The sequence below is a fragment of the Cryptococcus depauperatus genome, chromosome 4, assembly GCF_001720195.1.
Source record: "Cryptococcus depauperatus CBS 7841 chromosome 4, complete sequence".
Classification (NCBI taxonomy): Eukaryota; Fungi; Basidiomycota; class Tremellomycetes; order Tremellales; family Cryptococcaceae; genus Cryptococcus; species Cryptococcus depauperatus.
Window position 1 is genome coordinate 167,860 of NC_089471.1, and position 21,271 is coordinate 189,130.

The 21,271-nt window shown below is 47.7% G+C and overlaps 10 protein-coding genes across 10 annotated transcripts; 2 read left to right on the plus strand and 8 right to left on the minus strand.

Annotated features, from left to right (window-relative positions):
• Window positions 1-187: 187 nt before the first annotated feature.
• Window positions 188-1,830, minus strand: L203_103330 (protein disulfide-isomerase domain; the record flags this gene model as incomplete). The annotated part of the gene is made up of 9 exons (XM_066212732.1): window positions 188-431; window positions 478-962; window positions 1,013-1,151; window positions 1,209-1,287; window positions 1,337-1,459; window positions 1,505-1,527; window positions 1,573-1,581; window positions 1,630-1,664; window positions 1,732-1,830. 9 exons carry the CDS (start codon window positions 1,828-1,830, stop codon window positions 188-190), a joined length of 1,236 nt encoding a protein of 411 aa, XP_066068829.1.
• Window positions 1,831-2,440: 610 nt separating this feature from the next.
• Window positions 2,441-3,137, plus strand: L203_103331 (uncharacterized protein; the record flags this gene model as incomplete). Its single annotated transcript, XM_066212733.1, has 2 exons — window positions 2,441-2,750; window positions 2,806-3,137. 2 exons carry the CDS (start codon window positions 2,441-2,443, stop codon window positions 3,135-3,137), a joined length of 642 nt encoding a protein of 213 aa, XP_066068830.1.
• Window positions 3,138-3,371: 234 nt separating this feature from the next.
• Window positions 3,372-4,420, minus strand: L203_103332 (uncharacterized protein; the record flags this gene model as incomplete). Its single annotated transcript, XM_066212734.1, has 2 exons — window positions 3,372-3,964; window positions 4,015-4,420. 2 exons carry the CDS (start codon window positions 4,418-4,420, stop codon window positions 3,372-3,374), a joined length of 999 nt encoding a protein of 332 aa, XP_066068831.1.
• Window positions 4,421-5,787: 1,367 nt separating this feature from the next.
• On the plus strand, window positions 5,788-6,072 carry L203_103333 (uncharacterized protein; the record flags this gene model as incomplete). The annotated part of the gene is made up of 1 exon (XM_066212735.1): window positions 5,788-6,072. One exon carries the CDS (start codon window positions 5,788-5,790, stop codon window positions 6,070-6,072), a length of 285 nt encoding a protein of 94 aa, XP_066068832.1.
• A 328-nt stretch (window positions 6,073-6,400) lies between these two features.
• On the minus strand, window positions 6,401-7,372 carry L203_103334 (uncharacterized protein; the record flags this gene model as incomplete). The annotated part of the gene is made up of 1 exon (XM_066212736.1): window positions 6,401-7,372. The coding sequence occupies one exon, from the start codon at window positions 7,370-7,372 to the stop codon at window positions 6,401-6,403; it is 972 nt and encodes a 323-aa protein (XP_066068833.1).
• Window positions 7,373-7,980: 608 nt separating this feature from the next.
• Window positions 7,981-10,498, minus strand: L203_103335 (uncharacterized protein; the record flags this gene model as incomplete). Its single annotated transcript, XM_066212737.1, has 6 exons — window positions 7,981-8,098; window positions 8,147-8,900; window positions 8,952-9,031; window positions 9,085-9,164; window positions 9,225-9,929; window positions 10,430-10,498. 6 exons carry the CDS (start codon window positions 10,496-10,498, stop codon window positions 7,981-7,983), a joined length of 1,806 nt encoding a protein of 601 aa, XP_066068834.1.
• A 2,240-nt stretch (window positions 10,499-12,738) lies between these two features.
• On the minus strand, window positions 12,739-14,329 carry L203_103336 (uncharacterized protein; the record flags this gene model as incomplete). Its single annotated transcript, XM_066212738.1, has 5 exons — window positions 12,739-12,794; window positions 13,085-13,311; window positions 13,504-13,816; window positions 13,859-14,058; window positions 14,265-14,329. The coding sequence occupies 5 exons, from the start codon at window positions 14,327-14,329 to the stop codon at window positions 12,739-12,741; spliced, it is 861 nt and encodes a 286-aa protein (XP_066068835.1).
• Window positions 14,330-14,360: 31 nt separating this feature from the next.
• Window positions 14,361-16,376, minus strand: L203_103337 (uncharacterized protein; the record flags this gene model as incomplete). The annotated part of the gene is made up of 6 exons (XM_066212739.1): window positions 14,361-14,373; window positions 14,416-14,687; window positions 14,732-15,077; window positions 15,131-15,381; window positions 15,521-16,079; window positions 16,123-16,376. 6 exons carry the CDS (start codon window positions 16,374-16,376, stop codon window positions 14,361-14,363), a joined length of 1,695 nt encoding a protein of 564 aa, XP_066068836.1.
• A 365-nt stretch (window positions 16,377-16,741) lies between these two features.
• On the minus strand, window positions 16,742-17,765 carry L203_103338 (2-deoxy-D-gluconate 3-dehydrogenase; the record flags this gene model as incomplete). The annotated part of the gene is made up of 5 exons (XM_066212740.1): window positions 16,742-16,746; window positions 16,800-16,974; window positions 17,018-17,095; window positions 17,146-17,668; window positions 17,719-17,765. 5 exons carry the CDS (start codon window positions 17,763-17,765, stop codon window positions 16,742-16,744), a joined length of 828 nt encoding a protein of 275 aa, XP_066068837.1.
• A 625-nt stretch (window positions 17,766-18,390) lies between these two features.
• Window positions 18,391-20,379, minus strand: L203_103339 (uncharacterized protein; the record flags this gene model as incomplete). Its single annotated transcript, XM_066212741.1, has 7 exons — window positions 18,391-18,579; window positions 18,637-18,724; window positions 18,775-18,848; window positions 18,899-19,430; window positions 19,477-19,996; window positions 20,046-20,227; window positions 20,279-20,379. 7 exons carry the CDS (start codon window positions 20,377-20,379, stop codon window positions 18,391-18,393), a joined length of 1,686 nt encoding a protein of 561 aa, XP_066068838.1.
• Between the last annotated feature and the right edge of the window lie 892 nt (window positions 20,380-21,271).

Here is a 21,271-nt window from a genome sequence, read left to right on the forward strand (position 1 = left end):
GCGTAGTTGAGAGCGGGCACAGTCAAGGTAGCAACATTTGAACAAGAGAAATGGACCATTAATCAATAGCTAATCGTTCTGGCACATCAAATAAAACCATTCGCTGCTCACACGACAATTCTAATTCTTATACGGTTCGATCAGGTAGATGGTGAAAAAAGCCATTCATTCTATCGGGTGTAGCCGCTCAAAGCTCGCTTTTCACCTTCTTAGCTTTCTGTTCAACGCCTTCGGCAAACTTCTCGACACCGTCCTTGATATTGAATGGTACTTGTTTAATACCATCCACTGTATCTTCAATCATTTCCTCTACAGATTCGTAAGCTTCTGAGACCTTTTGAGCGGCGAAAGATGAGAGAATGTTGATCTTGATCTTGAGCTCGTCAAGTTTTGTAGGAGCAAGAGAGGGGGATGCGAGAAGTCCAGCAAGCCTGGTGACGAGTCAACACTTTCCCGACCACTGAGCAACAAACTTACCGTGCCTGCTCCTTGGTCAGCCACCCTTCGCCTTTAGCAAGGACATTCTCCATCGCTTTGACATAATAGTCGGCAGTAGTCCTAGTATGCCTGTCGAGAGCAACAACAGCCTCCTTGGCCTTCTTGATGATCTTGTTTCGCTCATTGCTGGTGCCAGTGAAAAAGCCGGAAGCAAGTTGGTCAAGAGTGAGGACTTTACCAGCAGTATCAGAGAGAAGTCCAGAGACAGTCCTGTGGGTTCCAGCGTGTTCGTTGATCCAGTCAACAAACTGTTCGGCAGCGCGCCCAGTTTCATAGTCAATAGGATCTTTGGATCCCTTGGGGAAGTATTTGATAGTAGGATAGCTAGAAACGTCGTAACGAGCAGCAATAGGCCTGTTATCAGCGTCATCTGCGTTCATGAGGGCAATAACGACGTCAGGGTCTGAGGAAAAGATCTTGGCGACGATTTCATAGGTAGGCTTCATAGTCTTGCAGTGGCCGCACTATGCCCAAGTCAGCCTTTCCAAGTACCGCAAAGCAAAGGAAAACAAACCCATGGAGCAGTGAATGCAACCAAGACATTCTTGCTCTCATCTAGGGCAATGTCATCAAAATTGGTCGCATCGAGTTCAGTATAGGCAGGAGGGGGAGGAGGTTTGATGCTAGACTTGATGCCAGATTGTTTGCTAACGCTGCAAGATCTACATCAGCTTTGATGTAACCTTTATTCCAGCGACAGTTGGACGAACAACGCAGCCAAAGTCTCAAGGTCACGAGCACCAGAATAAGGTACAGGCTCCTGGGAGCCAGCGGGGAACCACTTCAAAGCTTGACAACTTCTTAGCAAGGGGATCTCATCTGTTCTCATCATACGTACTGGGGAAACCAGTCACGCCAAATCGGCTTCCGAGGTCCCGACCGACGCCATCAGCATCTGTTTTGGCAATGACAACCTTGTCAGACGGAAAGGCGTCCGCAAGATGTTCGTATGTAGGTGCAACTGAGGAAACATAAGACGGCGTCCATCCCAATGGTATCCACTCACGGTTTTTGCAGTGGCCACACCACCTTGACGTGTTCAGCACCCATTCCTTTATCTTTGTCATTACTCACGGAGCAAAGCTATTCAGCAGTCAGCAAACAAACTTGCGATGTGTCCTAAAAACATACAACTCGACCAGAGCGCCCCTGTCGCCTCCAACATACTACACTCTCTCAGTCAGCGTACAGGCTCGTCTTCATGACCTCTATACCCTAGATGAATCCACAAACCTGGTCAAAATTGGCAGGATCGAGATCCACAACATTACTTGCGCTGACAAGCGACAGTACTGAGACCGCAACCGCTGTGAAAGATAGCGAAAACCTCATTCCAAGTTGATTTTAAAAGAACAAAGTTGAAAAGAAAAAGAGAAAAAGACAAGAAACTTTGTCATTCATTGCAAGTGGTCATTACTCCACTCCACCTTCCACGTAAATGTCCGGTTATTATTAATGTCCGGACAGTGCCTCCACCTTTACTTTCCATCTCTTCTCAACATTTATAAACAATTTTGCATTTTACATTTCCTTTCAAATCAAATCAATCTGATACAGATGTCTTGTCGCCAATACAGCTCACTACGCAAAAGAACCTTGGAAGAAGTCGGTGGTCAACTAGAAAACATCCATTCATGGCAGCTCTGAGACACTGGCATCCTTTATGCCGTGGAAGCAACTCCGCTGCTGAGAAATCGCTACGTTATGCCACTGAGCCTCTGCAGCAGGTGACGCCATGGATTTTCTGGTTATATTTTACCATCCTTCAATCCAAGCGTTTATATCTCATCTCTTTGTCTAGCTGCCAACCTTGTCACGCAACCCGAACCACAACTGTAAATTAATCCAGTTTATATCGCAATCACCGGTCTCGCCCTCAACTTTTCCTCACCTCCAAAACTCGCAACATACTGGCGTATCTCAAATAGGACCTTGATAAAACATGGTCAACAGGACTGTTGGTCTTCCATACCATCTCAGCTACCCCATTATCTCTTGCACTCTCCTCGCCATCGCAGCTTTCGCTTCGGCTGATTCGGTGTGGTACGTCTCTGTCGCCACGAGAAATACCGTCATCCGTTTTGCCTCTCAAAATTACTGTGGTTATAATGCCAGTAATTTGGTCATCACTGATGAATTGGGGTGTATATACAGAGGTTTTCAATGGCAGGTTCCTGTGGGCTACTTTGGGTTCCCTATACCAAATGACATTAGTCTCAATCTCGGAAACGCGGCCATCACATCTGTAGTTGGTAAGTTGTGATTTAGATACTGGGCATTCGATCTGACGCATGATGTTTCGCATAGCCTTTTCGCTAGTCTTGGCCTCTCTCTTCCATCACGCCTACACCATTCGCTATTCTTACCGTGTCTCTCCAGCTCCCAACAAGGACAAACTCTACTCTCTTGCCATGATACATTTCATCTCTGTCGCCGTCTGCTTTCTTTTCACTTGGATCGCATTCATTGTTCTGGCAGCTGTTGTCGGGAATTCAGTGAGTCGGTCCAACAACTTGATTTATAATGAAGGTGTGGCAATCTATTGGGGACCGAGTCCTTTTCTAGTTTTAGCATCCGCTGTGGTACACTTTGGATGGGGATACGAGGCTGTTCGATGGAGAGTGTCCTTATTAGAATAATGCCTGTAAGATATGCAACTGTATAAACACAGGTAAAGAATGGCATACTTTTATTACAACGGACCCTCCTTTTCTTTGATACGGAGGAGAGTAGAGCACTAATTTGTAAGAGCAATATTATGTTAAATTAATTAGCGATGATGTTGATAGATTTGCTTAATGTTGCAACAGATTCCTTCACACAAGTGGTTGTCAGACTGATTCAAATACTCGCCTTTGATGCCTGGGTCCAGTCTATAACTCATTCTCCAATTTAGGCACAGGCTTTCTCTTGCCCTTTTGAACAGGACTCGACATTTCCTTTCCCTCTATACCGTCAAATATCACTGTCGCAGACGCGCTTGTCGGCCTAGTCTCTTCCATACTGATACCAAGTCCAGGAGTTGGAGTTGGAATTGGACTTGGAGAGGTACAGGATGTATATGAAGTGTTGGAGCTATAATGGTCCCAGCTCAACTGACGGCTGTGGCTGATACTACTCGAACTGTATGAATGAGCAACGGGAGGAAAGAACAGATCCCTCTCTCGATCAAAAGTTCCTCCCGGCGCCTTGCGCTCTTTGCTCGCAAAGTTGAGCGCAGCCATACTAGACAACCGTTTCACGTTGTGGGTCAGCTTGCTGATCCTATTCGATGGACTCATTGGCGTTTTTGGAGGTGCAATCGAGTCCGAGTGATCGGTTGAGGATGATCGCCCGGAAGAAGAAGGAGAGATGGGCATCGACTCAAAAGTGTTGCGGTAAGCGATACGAGGCGTAGCATAGCTATCAGATGGTGTGGTAGGCATGTGAGGTGATTGGTGGCCGCAGGGCCCCGGAAAGGTTGGTGCTGTGGAGATCAAGCATCAGCCGAGCCTCCCCACGAGAAAGTACACCTACGGGTATAGACACCGCTACTAGCATTCTTTTTTTCTACTCCATCTCGCACCTTGTGCGGATCCTTGTCCATCATCCTCGAAGCCCGCCGCTTGCCAAAAGGCGACGGGCCACCAACCAAAGGTGATCTGCCGCCAGGGCCGGAAAGTGTCGGGGATGCAGAGAAATGGATCGTCGATGGCGAGGCGAGGCTGGACATTTTCGCCTCGAGCTCCTGAGGCAAGGATGACTGTCTTTGGCCTGAATGTTGGCTCGGAAAGAGTGGAGAGCCGAGAGCCAAATAGTTGGGCGTAGACGGCATCGAGTGAATGTCGGATAAAATTGGTGATGGTTCCAAGGCAAGGTTGAGCTTGGGAGTAGGAGGCGCTCTCGCCTTGGATCGTGCTGGTATAGGTGGCGGGATAGACATGTTGCGAGGCTAACAATACAGAACCGAGCGATGTATTAGCAGTTGCTCGTCGACGTTATACAGCAGCCAAACGACGGAGCGAGTCGTCCCCTCTGCTTGTTGGTGGATACACAACGACGTCCCTACAGGACAATGTATCATGTATACGCCTTCTTCAGGTTGTATACTTTGCGATTTGTTTAAATAAAAAATGAAAGAAAGATGAAAGAAAGAATCAAAAAAAGAAACAATCTCATTCTGGGAAAAACAGAATTATAAAAGGATTACAAAAGGTGGAGGTCTGTGCGTATGTTCTTACCAACAAGTAGAGAGGACAATCAAGTATTTTGTTTTTGTTTTTATTTCTCTTTTAAATAAAATGAAATATCGTTACTCACGTCTGAACAAAACTCGAAACTCATAGAGTCGTCTCTTGACTCATGCGAGTATACTGACAGAGTACTCGACGTTTTCCCAAGTGACAAAAGACTCTGGCAAGTCAGCTTGGCTCTTGAGCCGAAACTGCTCCTTCTTGGCTTGCGTTGCCACAAGTCTTCCTCAAGTACGAATGGCCTGAGAGGTGGTTGGAAAAGGTCCCTACTTGGAGTGGCTTCGATTTCTTCCAAGTAATGGCACGTCTCGGCGACGCTCGACGGTCGCTGCCAATAGCTATCGTTTGCAAGATGCAGAGAAGATGGCCGTGACTGACGCCGGGTGGTGGAAAGGTCATATGCAGACGAAAAGAAAAGGTCCTGGGTGTACGAACGGGGAAACGAGTGTGGGACGGACCAGTCGTCAGTGCTTTCCCAACCAGGAAAGACTGCGGTCTCTCCGTTGCTACGTTCATTTTTCTTTCCGTTGTCCGGCTTTGAAAACCAAGTCCTTCCACTCATGCGCGTATAGAGACTCTTCTTGAGCTTTCTTGACTTTCCATGTTTTTCCAAGCCGGACTGAGCTGTGGTGGTGTTGGTTTTTTTGGGAAACGGCCATGGAAAACTGTTGGAAGGCATTGCGGGTTTAAAGATGAGGGTGATGTCGATGAACAGTGGACCAAACCGGTTGGTCTTTTTGGCTAATTGCAAGTTGGCAGATGCAGTTCCACTTCTTATCTACGAGCGACTATAAAGAGTAGCCTGGAAAACTACTCCTCCCGCCACAACCGAATCAGAGAAAATTTTTAAAGTGTATCAAGCAGGGAATAGGGATGATTGAAAACGACTGCCAGGCTTACGACTAGCTTTATGTACGTAATGCTAATCTTTCCGAATCGAAACAGGGGTTGCGGCATATTTTCGAGAGCGCTGCGAGTCGCAAGGCCGAGATTCGAAACATGTAAGAGTTTTGTGTTGGGTTTGTACAAATCTTGAAAGCTTGATATCATAGGGCAAATGGTATCCTACGACAAAACACCTGTAGCTCGACGGGGCTCCGAAACGGCTTCTCCCTATCGTTGCGCAAATGGAGAGAATTTATTCCGAAAAGATGTTGATGCTAAAGCTGAACAAGTTTCCCGCCTTCAACATCAGCAAGGCGAGTCAGTTGGACTTGAAGTACCAGACAGACGTTTCCATGACAAGTTTTCCTTAAGGTTAGTAATGCTTCTCCCATCTCGCACTCCAAAGCAGTCGACTACATTCACCCGAGACGCTGGCCTGCTCTCATACCTCGATTAAAACTAGCTATGGATGGCAGTTGCTGGACAGACAGTCTGACTTTGCGATCTATACAAGTAGACCCTCAACTAACTACCTACCGCAAGGTTTCACTCCTTTACGCCAGACCTGCTCTGTCTGTTCAAGCCCAACTACACTCCAGTTGTTAATTCTATCTACGCTGCCTTATCAATAGTACTGACAAACCAACAAGTCCAAATCAAATCACCTTGCAGATCGTGCATTGTCTAAATCGCAGACCACAAGTATAAAATACAGGTACAACACAAATTGACCAGTCATATTTGTTGACACCTATCTCTTGCCATTCTCAAACAACCCGATATGACTATGTTTTGAACGAGGTTCCAAACACTTCGCTCCAATTTGTATTGTTACAACTCGCAATAGTGTCTTCCATCGTCTGGTGTGTAATCGCATTAGACCAACGACATCCAGTTATTCTCATAATTGCATCAACATCATTTGGAGTTATTCCCTGCCGGCCATACACATCATAGTAAGCCATCCAAGTTCGAGCGTCTTTCCCCTGTAGCGGACAACCGGACCCAGTGTAGCTTCTGACATAATCTATGATACCCTTTGATTCATCCATAGTAGATTTGTATCTACCAGTGGTCTGGGAGGGTGGACGAGATGGCGCATACGAAGACGGTTGGGTAAACGTCTGTGAAGGTGGCTGTGAAGAGGGTGGTGTTGTAGACGATGGTGGCTGTAAAGAGCTCTCTGCATTAGATTTCCATGCCCAACTTGGGAGGGTAGTTTTAAGAGATGATCTCATGTCATTCCATGTTTTTAACCGTTGTGCGTCTGACATTCCATTGTACTCCGTCCAGCGTTTAGTCCTCTTGTCAATAAAATGTTCGACCCATGAGTTTGGTAGAGAGGTTTTATAAGTAGAGGTCATCCTTGAGGGCGTTGCAGTTTCGTCGTAAAAAGACGAGACAAACGATCGAAAGCTGTCATTGTTAAAGCTGGAGCGAGCCACTTCAGGATCATAAGTATTAGGTTTACTAAAAATCGTCTGGAGAGAATAGATATCAACTTCAGTCTTGGTAAATGGAACGCTTGAAGGTGGAGTTGTGTTGCTTGTATTTGTAGTATTCGTGGTTGGATTAACAGACGATTTGAGTGCGCTACGTAAGGGCTGCGAGGAGAACCGCGATGAAGGCTGCGAGGAGAACCGTGATGAAGGCTGCAAGGAGCGTTGCGATGCCAATCGCGAGATGAAGTTTGGGATGGACTGCGGTGAGATCGATGAGAGCCACGAGGACTGACATGAACTGCCACGAGAGGGCATGTTTCCCGGATGGTATGAAGAATAGTCGGCGTTTTGGTTTCTTTGCTTTTGGAGAAGAGGCGAGTTGATGTGGGAGAGGGATGAAGGAAATGGGAAGAGCTATGGTAATGGGAGAGAGAAAGTGGTAGAGTGAGTGATGTGGTCGTTACAAAACGTACTTTTCAGTTTCGGACACAACTAGTTTGATCCTTTCACCTAACATGCACAAAGGATTTCTTGGATTTAATTGACAGGAGTTGTACTTGCTTGTGCTTAATTCACAGTCACAAGTGAGCAATTGTTGAGACGCGTTAGTGATTTGGATCGTGATTCCGACCGAGGAAAAAGTTTTTTGGCAAGAGAAATTCAAAAGTGAAGCGTTCTTGTGAAATCCATAAGCAAATTTGACATTCATCACTATTACTCTATACGAAATATAGGATGTCAAATAATGATACGGCTCAAAAAATATTCAACCCACAAGAGCCCTAGAACCGATACCCGGATGGGAAACCCAAAAGCGACAAAAACCCAAAAACCGTTGAGAAGCGAAACCCAAGACAAGTAAAAGATTGACAACTGAACCTATAGAAAGGACTCAATACAATGTATCATTTGAACAAGAAATATTATTGTGGAGGCGGTTGATGAAACTGGTTTGAAGCGTTGTTGCTGGCCGGTCTTGTAGGAGAATCAAACATGTATGCGAAGCCAGGAGACGCAGGATATGGAAAAGGCGGGCGATGCCTATCCATCGCATCAAAGGCTATCCATTATCATCAGAAACTAACTTACCATCTTTGCCAAGTTTCGAGTGCTGTGTCGTTGGTGCTGCTCCACGTTTCCTCCATCTTCACCGCTTTGAGAGGTTGAGAAACGGCGTTTTGAGGTAGCACCGTGAAAGCCTGAGCAAAATGGGCAGATGGCATGGCAAAATTGGGCTTCTCATCAGCACTGAGGCTGCTAGGAGAAAAAGTCTGTGACTGGTATGAGCTATCGGTAGGTGACGGCAGAACGCTCTGATCAGGTGAAGCGAGACTCAGCGTTGGCCGATGGTTCGAGTGCTGATAAATGCCTCCTGATAGAGGGAGGGAGGTCGCCGTTCGCGGGTAGGGTGATGTCTTGCTCTGATAAATCATGCCATTCGCCTTATCCAACTGCAAGCTCTTATACTCGCCATGTGCAAATCCTTCGCCCATTGAACCAACGCTACCTGTACTAACGCTGCTGACCAACGTATCAACCATTCCAATAGATCCATCATTCATACCCAACACGGTTCCAGTCTCGCCCATGGATGACGCACTAATCGATGTTGACGATATATCGCTTGGAGTCATGATAATTTGGGATTGATCCGCCGAGTGCCTAGACGGCAGAGTTGTCAAGGGCGGCGGGGCCACCGAGCGAGAGGACGACTTGGTCGGTGATTTTCCTACGCTTGAAGCTTCTGTCGGAGACAGGGTACTCGGAGTGGGCGGGGACAGCGCCGGAGGCTTGGAAGACTCGCTAGTAGAGCTGACGCTCTCTTTGGAGTCGCTGCCTGCAACTGCCTAGGGTCAGTTGACTGCAGCTCAGTCAGGCGCAGCGATGAACCCACCTATTGGCGCGGTAGCTCCTTCGGCTCCTTTGCATCCTTTGACGAGCCAATGTCTTCTCAAGGCATCCTTGCGAGAAAAACTGATTTCAGGATGATCAGAAGCATGACAGAAATATGAAGCCAGTATACATACGTCTTGCCGCATTTTTCGCAGCCAAAGGGTTTGACACTCAGATGAATCCTCTTGTGGCGCTTCAAATCATGGTTACGATTCTAAAAGGATAAGTCACTCTATTCCGCAGTAACCCTTGGAATGGTCAACAAAACACTCACAAAACTCTGTGTACACCTGTCGCATTTGAATGGCCGATCCTGGATGGGCTGTTTCCCAAACGAGTACAATGAAGCCGCCGCTCCTAATGTATTATGCCTCACAAGCTCAGTAGGAATCGTGTCGATGTTTTGAAAAGTCGAAGAAGGTAGATAGGCATACGGCTGGGCATAGCTAGCTGAATAGGATAGCGATCGCGGCATATCCGCAAAAGTCGGTTCAGAATGGGAAGGTACATAGTATGATGGCTGGTAAACAGCAGTCCTCGATGGACCACCCGTCAAGCTAGCGTCATACTGCTCGCCGACAAATTGACGCTGCTGGTACCGGATGGATCCTTCCAATGGGCTCGACTGCGAAGGAACTGATTCGACATGGGCCGTCACCTGGACTGGCCTCAGAGTCGATGTCTGTGATGGAGAATGCCTATCATTCTCTCCTGAATACGATCGATAGCTCACTGGGACACTGGCGATATACTGGTATCCCTGGTCATGACCGTTGTCTTGAGGCTTCATGTTGGTATACGAAAGAGACTGGCTCAGTGGTAAGGGCTCAGAATGGTGTGTCACCAAACTCGGACGAGATGCCACAGATGGCGAGGTCGACCAAAGAGGCGGGGGTGCAAATGCAAACGGAGAAGCGGACGGTGAGGGAGATAGCGAAGGAAGTGGTTGATACGAAGGTTGTGCTATATGCGACGGATGCTGTGGACGGTCAGCAAGTGGTCTAGCAGTCTCGATAGCTGAGCATGATGTGAAAAGGCGACTAAATGAGGAAAACAGGCCACGGTGAGCCTCTCTTGTCGAATAAATTGTTCTCGCAAAGTTGTTCAAGGCTGGCGCAACACACGTCGTCTCGACGCGCTGGCTGACTGGACTCTTGACGCGTCGCAATGTAAAAGAAAATGAATAATAATAAAAAGAGAGAAAAAGAAGAAAGAGAAAAGAAGGAAAAGAGAAAAAAGAAATAGAAAAATTCAAAGGCCTTGGATTATATGCCTTTTAATTCCATCTCCTTTCCGAGAGACGGTCTGTGCGCCCAGTCACCAAAGGCAGTCGGCGATAACAGCATTAAGAATTTGCTAGAAATTTTGGCTGACTTGTGGTTTTGTAAATGCTTTTTGTTTGTTTTTGCAATTGTTTTTGTATTTGCATTTGTATCTGGAGAGAGAGAAAAGATGCGGAGAAGAAGAGTAGAGACTCACCTCGCCAGCACCACCGACCAGCCAGACATCATATCCTTCCTGCGGCGTCCTGGACTGGGTGTCGTTCATGGTATACACTCGACTGGATGTAGGTGGGACAGGAAAGAATCCGCAGGGACAGCTTCCCAATCAGCAAGACAGACTCTGCTTCCTTTCGTCACCAGGTTCGATTCGGGTCAAGGTGAAGCCGGCGCCTTCCTTCGGTGTAAGGTGAGTGATGAGTGGTGCTGCTGGGAGAAGCGACTGGGCGAGATATGTCAGGTAGCGTTGGCGGTGCAGGTGACAGCTGAATGGGTAGGTGATTCGGCAAGCCTGTTCAAGCGTCAAGCTCTGTCGTCTTCACCACGCCAGTGAGTCTGCAAAGTCGCGTAGATAATCCAAAAAGTTGCGGGTGGAGCGGTATATCAGGTAAGCTGAAGAGAGGAATTGCAAAAAGATGCAACCCTCAACACCTATCTTTTCAAGGATAAAGGCAAAGCAGCAAACGCAACATGGACGGTATCAAGAGCACCCTTGTCTACAGTGGACAAGGTGAGCTGTAGACGGCGGAGCCTTTCATCCCACAGGGAGCCCTTTACCCGTAAAGTCTGTCTTTTCCTGTCTACCTGGGTCTTTTTTTTTCCTGCTTACGTTAATTCCCCTGAATGAATTTTTTCGCAAGATCATTGAGGCACCAAGATGTAATCATCCAAGATGGGAAATTCCGCGAATCAGCATGTCAGAATAGGGTCATGGCCGGCGCATCATCACAGCCGTCAAGGGTTGTAGGCAAGATTTGATGACACAAGTATTGCCGTACTCATCTCTATGCTGCATATCCAGCAAACTTTGGATGACAACTCCACACTTGCAACCGGCGGATCTGCCAACCTACGTCAATCTACACCCTTGGCTATCGCCCATTACATGGCAGTTCTCAGTTGTTTCGTCCGGTCACTTTACCCAGTCGGATCAGAGTAATCTTCCGGCAAGTTCAACTCTCCATCTCTGCGCTCTATAGCCTCGTGGATTTTTAGCATGAAGCACGACTTGCTGGAAAGCTATCTGGTCAGTTGCAGAGACGGTTTCTCACACACAACAAACACTCGCCCGGCATACCGAATATACCAAAAGGATGAGCGTCACATACCATCCATCAGAGTGCTTTGGTCTCTGGAATTCTACGAATGAACAAATGATTTCGACCTGCTGGCTTGACGTTTACCTCGCTATGCCCGTCCATCACAGCCATCTCTATTCAAGTGTACGCTATGCTGGCAAATATCGTTGCCTACCAAGCGCTGCGCACCGCTTATCCCATCCAAGCCGACCCACCGCACATGACAACCAACAACTATCCATCAAAATTGGTAAGTCAAATTCCCAGACCTTCAAAACAAAACAAAAACAAAAGAAGCGAGATTGAAAGAGATTGTATGTCAGGAACAGGCACCAAGTATCTTTTGTGTTTCTGAGGGACAGGTTTATCAGTTCACCGGTGCCTGAAAAGATAACGGATTCCTGTCATTCGGCTTTTTTAAAGATGGTAATTTTATTATTACCACTTTGTTATTTATCTTTCGACAGCACTCAAGTGTTCTTCCCTTTGGACGACATCATATACACTCAAGCTTAAGATGTATCTCGACAAGACTTGTACAGTGTGCTTCTATCGCATTGACATGAACGTGGCTGTGAAGCAGTCAACGGTGCGATTGCGCTGAGAACAGCTTTGGTAGGGGTAACGAATGGTTGTGCTTCGATCTACGCACATCTTGGACCAAACCGATGTCTGTACGGTTCGGCATACCTACAGTGTGTGTCACGTCAACGACCACTCGCATTGTATATCTTGCAGGGTAGCCCGGTTGAGAACCTCCGTTGACTGGGCAGAGTGATGGTAACCAGTGATGGGAGTGTCGAGCCGATAGTCGTCAACACCTCAAACGGCAAAGCCTGGAAATGAGCAAGAATGGATTCCATAGGAGAAGGCTGTGTGGGAATGACTGTAACTTGTGATTAAGTAATCAACAACATGCAACACTCGGTATACACTCGATATTTATGCAAACACAATGTGTTGCCTACTCGCCGTGTAGATAATGTAAAAATAGGGCAAAACGATCTGTTGAATCTTGTGGCTGGCGACAAAAGATGATTCATCTACCACTACGAATTGTGGCGATGCCCAGAGACTGGCTACCTGAAGCTGTGATACTTGCCTCATTCCCGTAATTATGCATCCAAGCCAACTTGAAATCCTGTTCCAACCAAGAGCGCCCCAACAAATTAAACCTCACCAACGCAAGCAGATTATGCACCATGGTTCCCTAAGACAAAACCGCAATGAGATGAGACGACAAAACATCTTGCTCCTCGACAACCGCTGCACCCATCAGCACTCAGCACATCCTCAAGACTCACCCTTCAACACAATCTTTGTAAACTGCCTCGCCACCTCTGGCTGCTCCTTTTCCATTCGTTCCAGTCCCTCATGACTCAACTTCCAAAGCACACTGTCTCTTTCCGCCACTACTGTACAATTTCTCGCCGTCTCGCTCAACGTACTCAAATCTCCCGCAATCGTCCCCGCCACCATGGTCTCTTGAATCCAACTCGTACAACCACTATACACGTACGTGGCACGCAAACATCCAGCTTCAATCACATACATACCATCTGCAGGCTCATCTTGAACCCACACCACATCACCAGCCACCACACGTCTCTTTACAAAGTAAGAAACCAGAGCTTGGCAGAAATCTGGCGACATGGCGACGTCGGAATACGCTCCCAAAGTCTGCAGCAATATTGACGCCGGTTCCAAAACGTGTTCATCGGACGAGGACGGCGTATGACGACCTACGCTCACTATCAGCACAAACCACCACACTTTACCCACCCTGGGGCATCGCATCGCCTCCAGCCCTAACGAGATGGCACCTCCTCGGACTATTTTGAAAACCCTCTGCAAGTGAAAAGGGAGGCTTGTCAACCTTTGGATAATCAATCTTGGTAGTTTGACGTTGCATGCATTCTTGATTTTCAAAGAATGCCGTCCTACACCGTCAGACCATCCAGCCAATGACACTTACAGGTATGCGTTTTCTGTCCACTCTAACGCATCATTTAGCAAGTCAAACACCTTGACCCGATCTCCTTCTCGATCTCCCCAGAGACCGACACCTCTCAGAGCAGACTCCGGCTCTGCACCACACAGAATAAGCAGCACATCTTTTGCAGCGAGCAATCGTTCCACCCTGACAAACGCCTCGGCCGCCGAAAAGTCCAAACCATGCACCAACGCAAAGTCAACGACCAAAAAGCGAATGGGATGGTGCTGCCATTCCGCCAAGTCCAACAGCTTCCTCACCTCCGCTTCCACAGCTGTGATGGTACCGAAAAAGACTGAACCAGCATCAGCAACGTCCCCTCTCCTTTACCACTCACGAAATCCCTCCAGCTTCATTACCAACGTCTGGGATCCTACTTGCTGGATGAAATCCTTTTGCCATCTTGGCCTTCTCACCGTAGATACTGCTGTCGCACCACTCAACACTGCCCTCACCGCCCTCCTCCTCGAGCTTGTCAGGACAAAAAACACGCAGGCGAGGACAATTCCTAGCAACAAACCGACCACAAAGTCGAATCTATTTTGTCAGCACGAATCTCCATCCACCACGCACATAGTCATCCCAACCGTGATCACCCAAATGGTCGTATACTCCATCCTGTTGACACGATGCCGAGTGTCCCACACTGCCTCTGTCACCAAATCAATACCCAAGGCAAAGATGAGCGCTCCGACGACCATAACCGCTAGCTGTGAATCAGCTAATGTCTTATTTATCCTCACCTACGGAGCGTCGCCATCACCGTCGGCCCCACCATCATGACAATACTAGTCGCGATAGCGAGCATCACTCCCGACAGTCGTGACCCACCGCCTACCCTATAGACTGACTCTGTCTGTCAATAAACCTCCCAACGGGTCGAGCAATACCAACAGAGCAGCGTGTTGACATAGGTCAAATAGTTTGGAACCGTTCCAACCAGTCCAGCGAGTACGTTGGCAGCCCCATGGGCCAAAAGTTCTCTGTCGAGTTGGACGTTGTCTTTGTGAAGCGACACGCCGAGCGCTGGCACCTGGAGCTGGGTTGGTGGATACACGACCATGGTCACTTACGTTGAGAGGGACATGCAAGATGCCAAAAAAGACAAGGGCGAGCTGGGTTGGCATGGCTGCCCAGAAAGCCTCCCAGTGAGTCTTTCTAAAGTTCTGTGAACGTGAGTCCACTGCAAGCTTCCTTAGCTAGCACTTACAAACAGAGTGTAGACCTTGTACCACGGGAGAACATCCGCTCCCACGTCGAGAACCCACCCGGTCTGTCTCAATTGGTCCATATCCCAGCCACCGACGGCCACGACGAGGTAAAAGATGAGAAAGATAGCGAAAAAGTAGGCTGGAAAGATGAGCTGGTGATGGAAAGTGTGGGTGATAAGTCGAAGCAGGACGGCGAGCGCGAGAGGGAGTGTCCAGAGAGCAATGGCATAGCCAGATTGAAAAAAGATACGGAGCGTGGCGAGATTGTACTCAAATCCTTTTTCAACACCTCGCGAGACTTGAAGACCAGTCTCGATTAGGAATACACCTACTCCTCCGATACACCTAAGATGGGGTGAGTGAAAGGTCTATGCAAAAAAAAAGAAGAGAGCGATTACCCAACCAAGATGTGTCGTGGAAAGTAGCCCACCAGTATTCCCAGCTTGAACGCTCCGAGAGAGAAAAAGACGAGACCGGTGAGGATAGAACTAAAGGCAAAGGCCATCATGGTGGTAGCGACAATGGCTTCCGGGTCGTCTCCAATGACTTGGGTGAATGTAGCGGCGAGAATATGGAAAAAGGGGATAGCTTCAATCATCATGGAACCATTTCCACCGGGAAAGACGCTCCCTCCGAGAGAAAAGACGAGCTGAGAAACGATGCAGCTACAAACGCTGAGCATAGATGAGAGCCGGATGGACGTACGACATGAAAAATAAGGAGACACCAAGGGAGCTGTAGCCAGCGAATACAGGAGTCGCTGGAAAAAGGATCATACCGTAACTGACACCGTCCAAGACGTTCAAGAGGAGTCCGAGGACGACGGATGGGAGGGCCTGGATGGGCTCAAAGAGTGCTCGTTTGACAAGGTTTCCAGTAGGGGTTTTCAAGTTAGATGGGTGTTGGTTGGTGGAGAGGAGAGGTGTACGCTCGTGGAGGCTCTCCACCGCGAGCTCTTCGTCTCCACTGCCGATGTGTTGAGTGGATGGCATCTGGTGAACCTCGGGTGCGATGTTTTGGGTGAGACGTTCCATGTTGTCCCTTTCGAGCATCAGTCTGAGACCTGAGCGAGCGTTGGTCTGAGCGTTTTGGGAAAAAGATGGCTGGTCTGGTTCGTTTGCTTCCTCTACGACAGCTGGGCCTAGGTGGTTGAGATGGACAGGCCGGTGATCTGTCACAGAGTTGGCCAATGCCTGTTGGCCTCCCGAGGGCCGTCTTGCCGGGTGAGAGTTCTCGCTGCTGAAAGTAGAGAATGTCCGAGGCCTGTTCGAGTATGACATGGAAGCGAGTCGAGTGGTCGAGTCTCGAATCGCTTGAGAAGTGGTCGAGCTGGCATACAACGAGCGGCTACAGCGTTTTGGTCATTGCTGTAATACCAGAGCGTACTCACTCATCTCGGAAACTGGACCCATGGGCTGGTAGCTCCTCCATCATGTCATTGGCTGTGCGGCATAAAATCGCCGGTGATTGGCCACTTGTGCTGTCTCTGTGTAGTGCTTGGGCAAAACTGCCACGGTGCTGCTGAGAATATGAAGCTGATGGGCTCATCCTACCACCATACGAAGCAGGACTCTTTGCAGACAGTCCCGAAGCATCTGCAGAGTTTTGAGGTGAAGACGGCTGGCTTGGGAGCATCGAGGGCATCAGCGAGGACACGCTTCGGTCTCTTGCTGCCATCTCTTGTCCCTGCCGTCAACAATTAACTCACGTACAAGACGAGTATGTTGATAGAAAGAATAGAAATTGAATTCGTTTCTATAATTTCCATATCCACAAATTCCTAAGTTTATTAAATTACGTAATGATATCTTCCCGACGGGTGCCTGAAAATCATGGAATGATTTCCATCTCATGTTCGGGAAATGATGGACATGGAAGATCAAGTGAATAAGAGAGAGTTGTTTATACCGTCTGGTTGGTATACAGAGTTATTGGTTTGGAAAGAGTGTGGCAGAGATGGTTTGCATGGTCAACTATCTACAACCTCTACCATGCTTGCCAGCTCAGCTTTATCCTGGGTAGCGGTACAGTTAGATGGTGCGTGTCGGTTCAGCAAGAGAGACTCACTGGCCATCCATCCGCCGTCAACAACAAGACACTCTCCGGTAACGTAGTCACTGGCCTTGGAGGCAAGGAAGACGACGGCTCCTTCAAAGTCTTCAGGCGAGCCCCAGCGGCCGGAAGGGATACGTTCGAGGATTTGCCGTGCTCTATTTTCGTCTGCAATGAGAGCTACATTCATCTGGCATGGATAGTCAGCACAGTTTGCGAGAGAAAAAAGATACCTCGGTAGCGATGTATCCAGGAGCGATGGCGTTGACGTTGACACCTTTTGACGCCCAGCCGTTGGAGAAGGATTTGACCTTTGCTAAAGGGTTAAACACTGAACAGGTATAAACGACCAGACACGTACGATCCCCTGTACGCCATGCTTGGCGGCTGCATAGGCCACAACGTTCAATCCGCCTTGGAAAGCGACAAGGCTAGAGACGTTGATGATCTTGCCGAGTCCTCTCGGATTGCCAGCAACGCCTCCTTCTGGAGCTGGCTCGCCGGCAACACCTCCTCTACTCTCAAGCATATGTCGTCCAGCGTCTCTGGTGATTGTGAACACAGTGTTTAGGTTGACTTGCAGAACTTCTTGCCAATCCTCATCCGGAAAGACTTCCACTGGGTGTCTTCTTTGGATACCGCCACAGTTGACAACAATGTCCAAAGTCCTACCTAGCTCTTTGGTGACATGTGGAATGAGCTTGCCAACCGCAGCGGCATCGGCGAGATCGCAGACGACGATGTCGGCCTTGCCTCCAGCCTTGACAATATCATCGCGGGTGGTGGTATTGGAGGTGTTGCGCTGAACCAATATGATATCTGCTCCGGCCTTTGCAAGGGCAATGGCCATACGAGACCCAATACCTCTTGAAGCGCCAGTGATTCTAAGCAGATAATGATCAGCTATGAGTCGCTCTGGCAGGGACAGACTTGCAATGCAGTACGACCCTTGAGGCCAAAGAGATCGTCTAGATACGACATTTGTGTATAGTTGTTGAAGCAAGTTGGAAAAATATTTTTGTGGATAGCTATATATACTGAGAAAATGAAACATTCGTGAAAGAAACTTGGCCTTCCGATTCGGACCGGTGAGCCGATAGCCGTGCCGACCAGATCGCTTGACAGTTGTATTGACAGTGGGGGTTGGGGGACTTCATTAATGTGTAAAGTGTCAACAGAGTAATCTTTTTTTTGCTTCACATTCTTGCTCCTCATCAAGAGCAAGAGAGGATATGGGTGGACTATACTCTTCACCCAGCGCTCATATTCATACACTTTGTGCGACATTCGCCCATGATTTCAGTAATATGCATTGTCCATAGCATTTACTAACCGAAACATTACTCCCAAATCCAGTATATTACAACATGCCAAATTGATAAGGACTATTTAGAGTGAAATAGGAGAGCTGCGGATGATACAGTCCTGTAGACTTCTCTTTCCGTCTTGAGAATAGGATCATGTGGATAGTAATTTGGAATCATACACAAAGTTTGGGATGAGAGATATTATAAGCGCGCGGGCAACAGATTATGCGATGTAAATGATTTGATTTGGTCTCGACAGTGATAAGTTGGCGTAAGGATGATAGGCGTTTTGATAGCTCTCAAACAAGTGATATCAACCCCAAGACGACAAAAAGAACTGACAGTATGCCAGCAGCGGAAAGGTTTGAATTGAGTGGTATTGAAGGAGAGGCAGAGGACGCAACAGTAGCATTTGACGACACATAGGTGGAAACACCAGCGTCACCACAAATTCCCAGCTTTGCGGTATCTTCCTGTGAAGCAAAAATCTAAACGGCTCCATTAGCATCTAATCCAATAAAACAAAAATAACAAAACAGTCATACGTATGGCATACCACCATATCCAGACGCCGTGTACGACACAGAGATGGCTCCTCTCGACCCGACAGTGTACTGCTTGCAAGAAAGCAGACTAAAAAAACGTAAACAAGAGTTCCAAAACTACTGGTCAATAATATTCACTCAACAACGCTGGATTGAGAAGTCCATCCACTGGTGGGTATTCCAAAAGCAGCACTTTCGTTCGGGCTGCCACGCTACAATCTCGTCAGCACGAGTTGCCAGCAATCTCACAGATACGACTTGCATTGGTCAACACGGTGAGTAGCGGGCCTTTCCTAAATGCCACGTCCTTGTTTGTACTCGCCACGATTTGTGTTCGACTGTCCAAAAAGTTTTTACCTTCAAACATAGTGTTGTTTTTAATAACGGCGCGTCGAATGTCATTGAGACGCTTGATGTGTTGATAGGTGGTGGTGTTGCTGTATCCCGAAGGCCATAGCGCTTCACGATTATATGGGTCGCCAGCGCCACCCGCAAGGTCCTGCTCTTGGCCATAATAGACCACAGGAAGACCATCAAACATGAATTGTGCCACTATGGCATTGTAAGCAAGCTGACCGTCTGCAGTTGTGTTGCGCCATCGGGGAAGATCGTGGTTCTCTAGAAAGTTGCCGAGTAACGATGGATTGGGAAAACTTTCAAGCACTTGGGTAGCAATGTCTACAAAGGAAGACATGTTGCCGTTGGGCACCGAGAATGCATTGACGATCCCATAGTACAGGGGATAACCGAGAATTGAATCCATCCAGCCTTTTGTTTGAAAACTGGAGGCAAACCTGGCAAACGATCAGCTTGCGTGGACACAAGCACGACAACACCTACGCAATATCACTCCCGTAAACTTCACCGATACAAAACACCCCGGCCGCGCCACAGAATGCAGTCCAAAAGGCTCCCGGAACATGCTTCGCAGCATCAATTCTCAAACCGTCAATTTCATACTCTTTTGTAAAGTTGGCAATCCAGCTTTGCAAAGTGGAGACGACAGCCGGGTTTTCAGTGTTGACATCCATCAGTGGCAGTTTCTCATCTCCAAGCCAACAAAATTCCACCGATGTCTCATTGTTATAGTCAATGTCGCACTTTGTGTGGAATTCCAAAGGATCTGTCCATCTTGAGCCGTCCTGTTTCAGGGCATTCGAGTCGAGAGCGTCACTCGCATGAACACCTGGAATGTTGTTGACGGCAATGTCCACCATGAGGTACATGCCTCGGTGGTGCAAAGCCTTGGCGAGCGCCTTCAAATCGTCGGATGTCCCAAACCGAGGGTTAAGCGTGAGAGGATCGTTGACCCAGTAACCATGGTAGGCGTATTTATACGGTGTCAAGGCCTCTGTGTTTTCTAACCAACCATCAGCTGATGTCATACCCCATTCCACGCCGACACTCACGACTGACGGGTGATATCCAGATGGCGTCGAAACCCATCTGGGCGATATAGTCGAGTTTGTCGATGATCGACAACCACGTCCCGCCACACCACGTCTGGTCGATGGGGTTGCATACTTCCGGTATAGGTGAAGTCAATGCGGGTGCAGAATCTGAGGGAGGCGCGAAACGGTCTGTAATGAGTCTGCCCGCATCACTCAACACCTATTTGCCACCGTCTCGCGAGAGCACCTACTGATATATGGATTTTCCCTGCCACTGCTCAGCAGTAGCGGCGCTGGTGACACTCAGCGTCACCAGAAAAGATAGAAAGTATAGGGCTGTTGCTGCTCCCATCGTTGGAGTTGGTTATAACGAATGACTGATATATTATATAAAATGACTGTAGTATTAAAAGAAAGAGATCCAAAAAGAATTGTCGTGTTGTATTTATCTAAAATCCAGCATGTGACACAAAAAAGCAAAAGGATGGAAACATCGCACGCGGTGGCCCACCATCCAGGCCCTGGAAGAAGACACAAGAGGACTAGCTCGTGCACGGACGTCAATCAATCGAGCCAAAAGTAAAGTTGGGTTGAGACATGTGTAGGTGGTCATACTGGGTAATTAAGATGTGTAAAAATAATAATTAAGGATGAATATTCTGTATGAGCCTTTGTGGGAGTTGGGGTGAATAAGTTGTACAACTGACCTGTTTTTGCATTCCATCTTTCACTTTGGCTGTAAGCTATGAATGGTGGGTGAATGGGTAATCCAGAGACTCTTGTTTTCTAATAGTCTCAGCATATTCATACAGTATGCTGTAGAAATTTCTAATGTTGTTCGCAAAAACATAAATAGAAATCAACAAACAATCGCAATAGTACCATTGTACCATACAATCCTTCATTGTTTGGTTCAGGGCCAAGTATTAAAGGCACGAAAATGATGTGGATTAAAAGGACCTGTCGGAGGATTTCAAGCTGGAATGGAAGTTTGAGTTGGCTGCACGTGGCAAAAGAAATCAGTCGCGTTGAGAGATACGCTTGTAGACTTGTTTGTTTAGATTGATCTTTATGCGGGAGATTAGAATAGATACAAGGGCCTACTAATGGTCGTTAGTATGGCGAATGGAAACAGCTTTTGTCAAGCTTTATATCTATCGTAGTTGATGTTTAATCCACCATGGAGTATTGTCACGGCCTTCTCTTTCTTGTTTGCAGGCTGGCAAATAATCGCAACCTCAGGT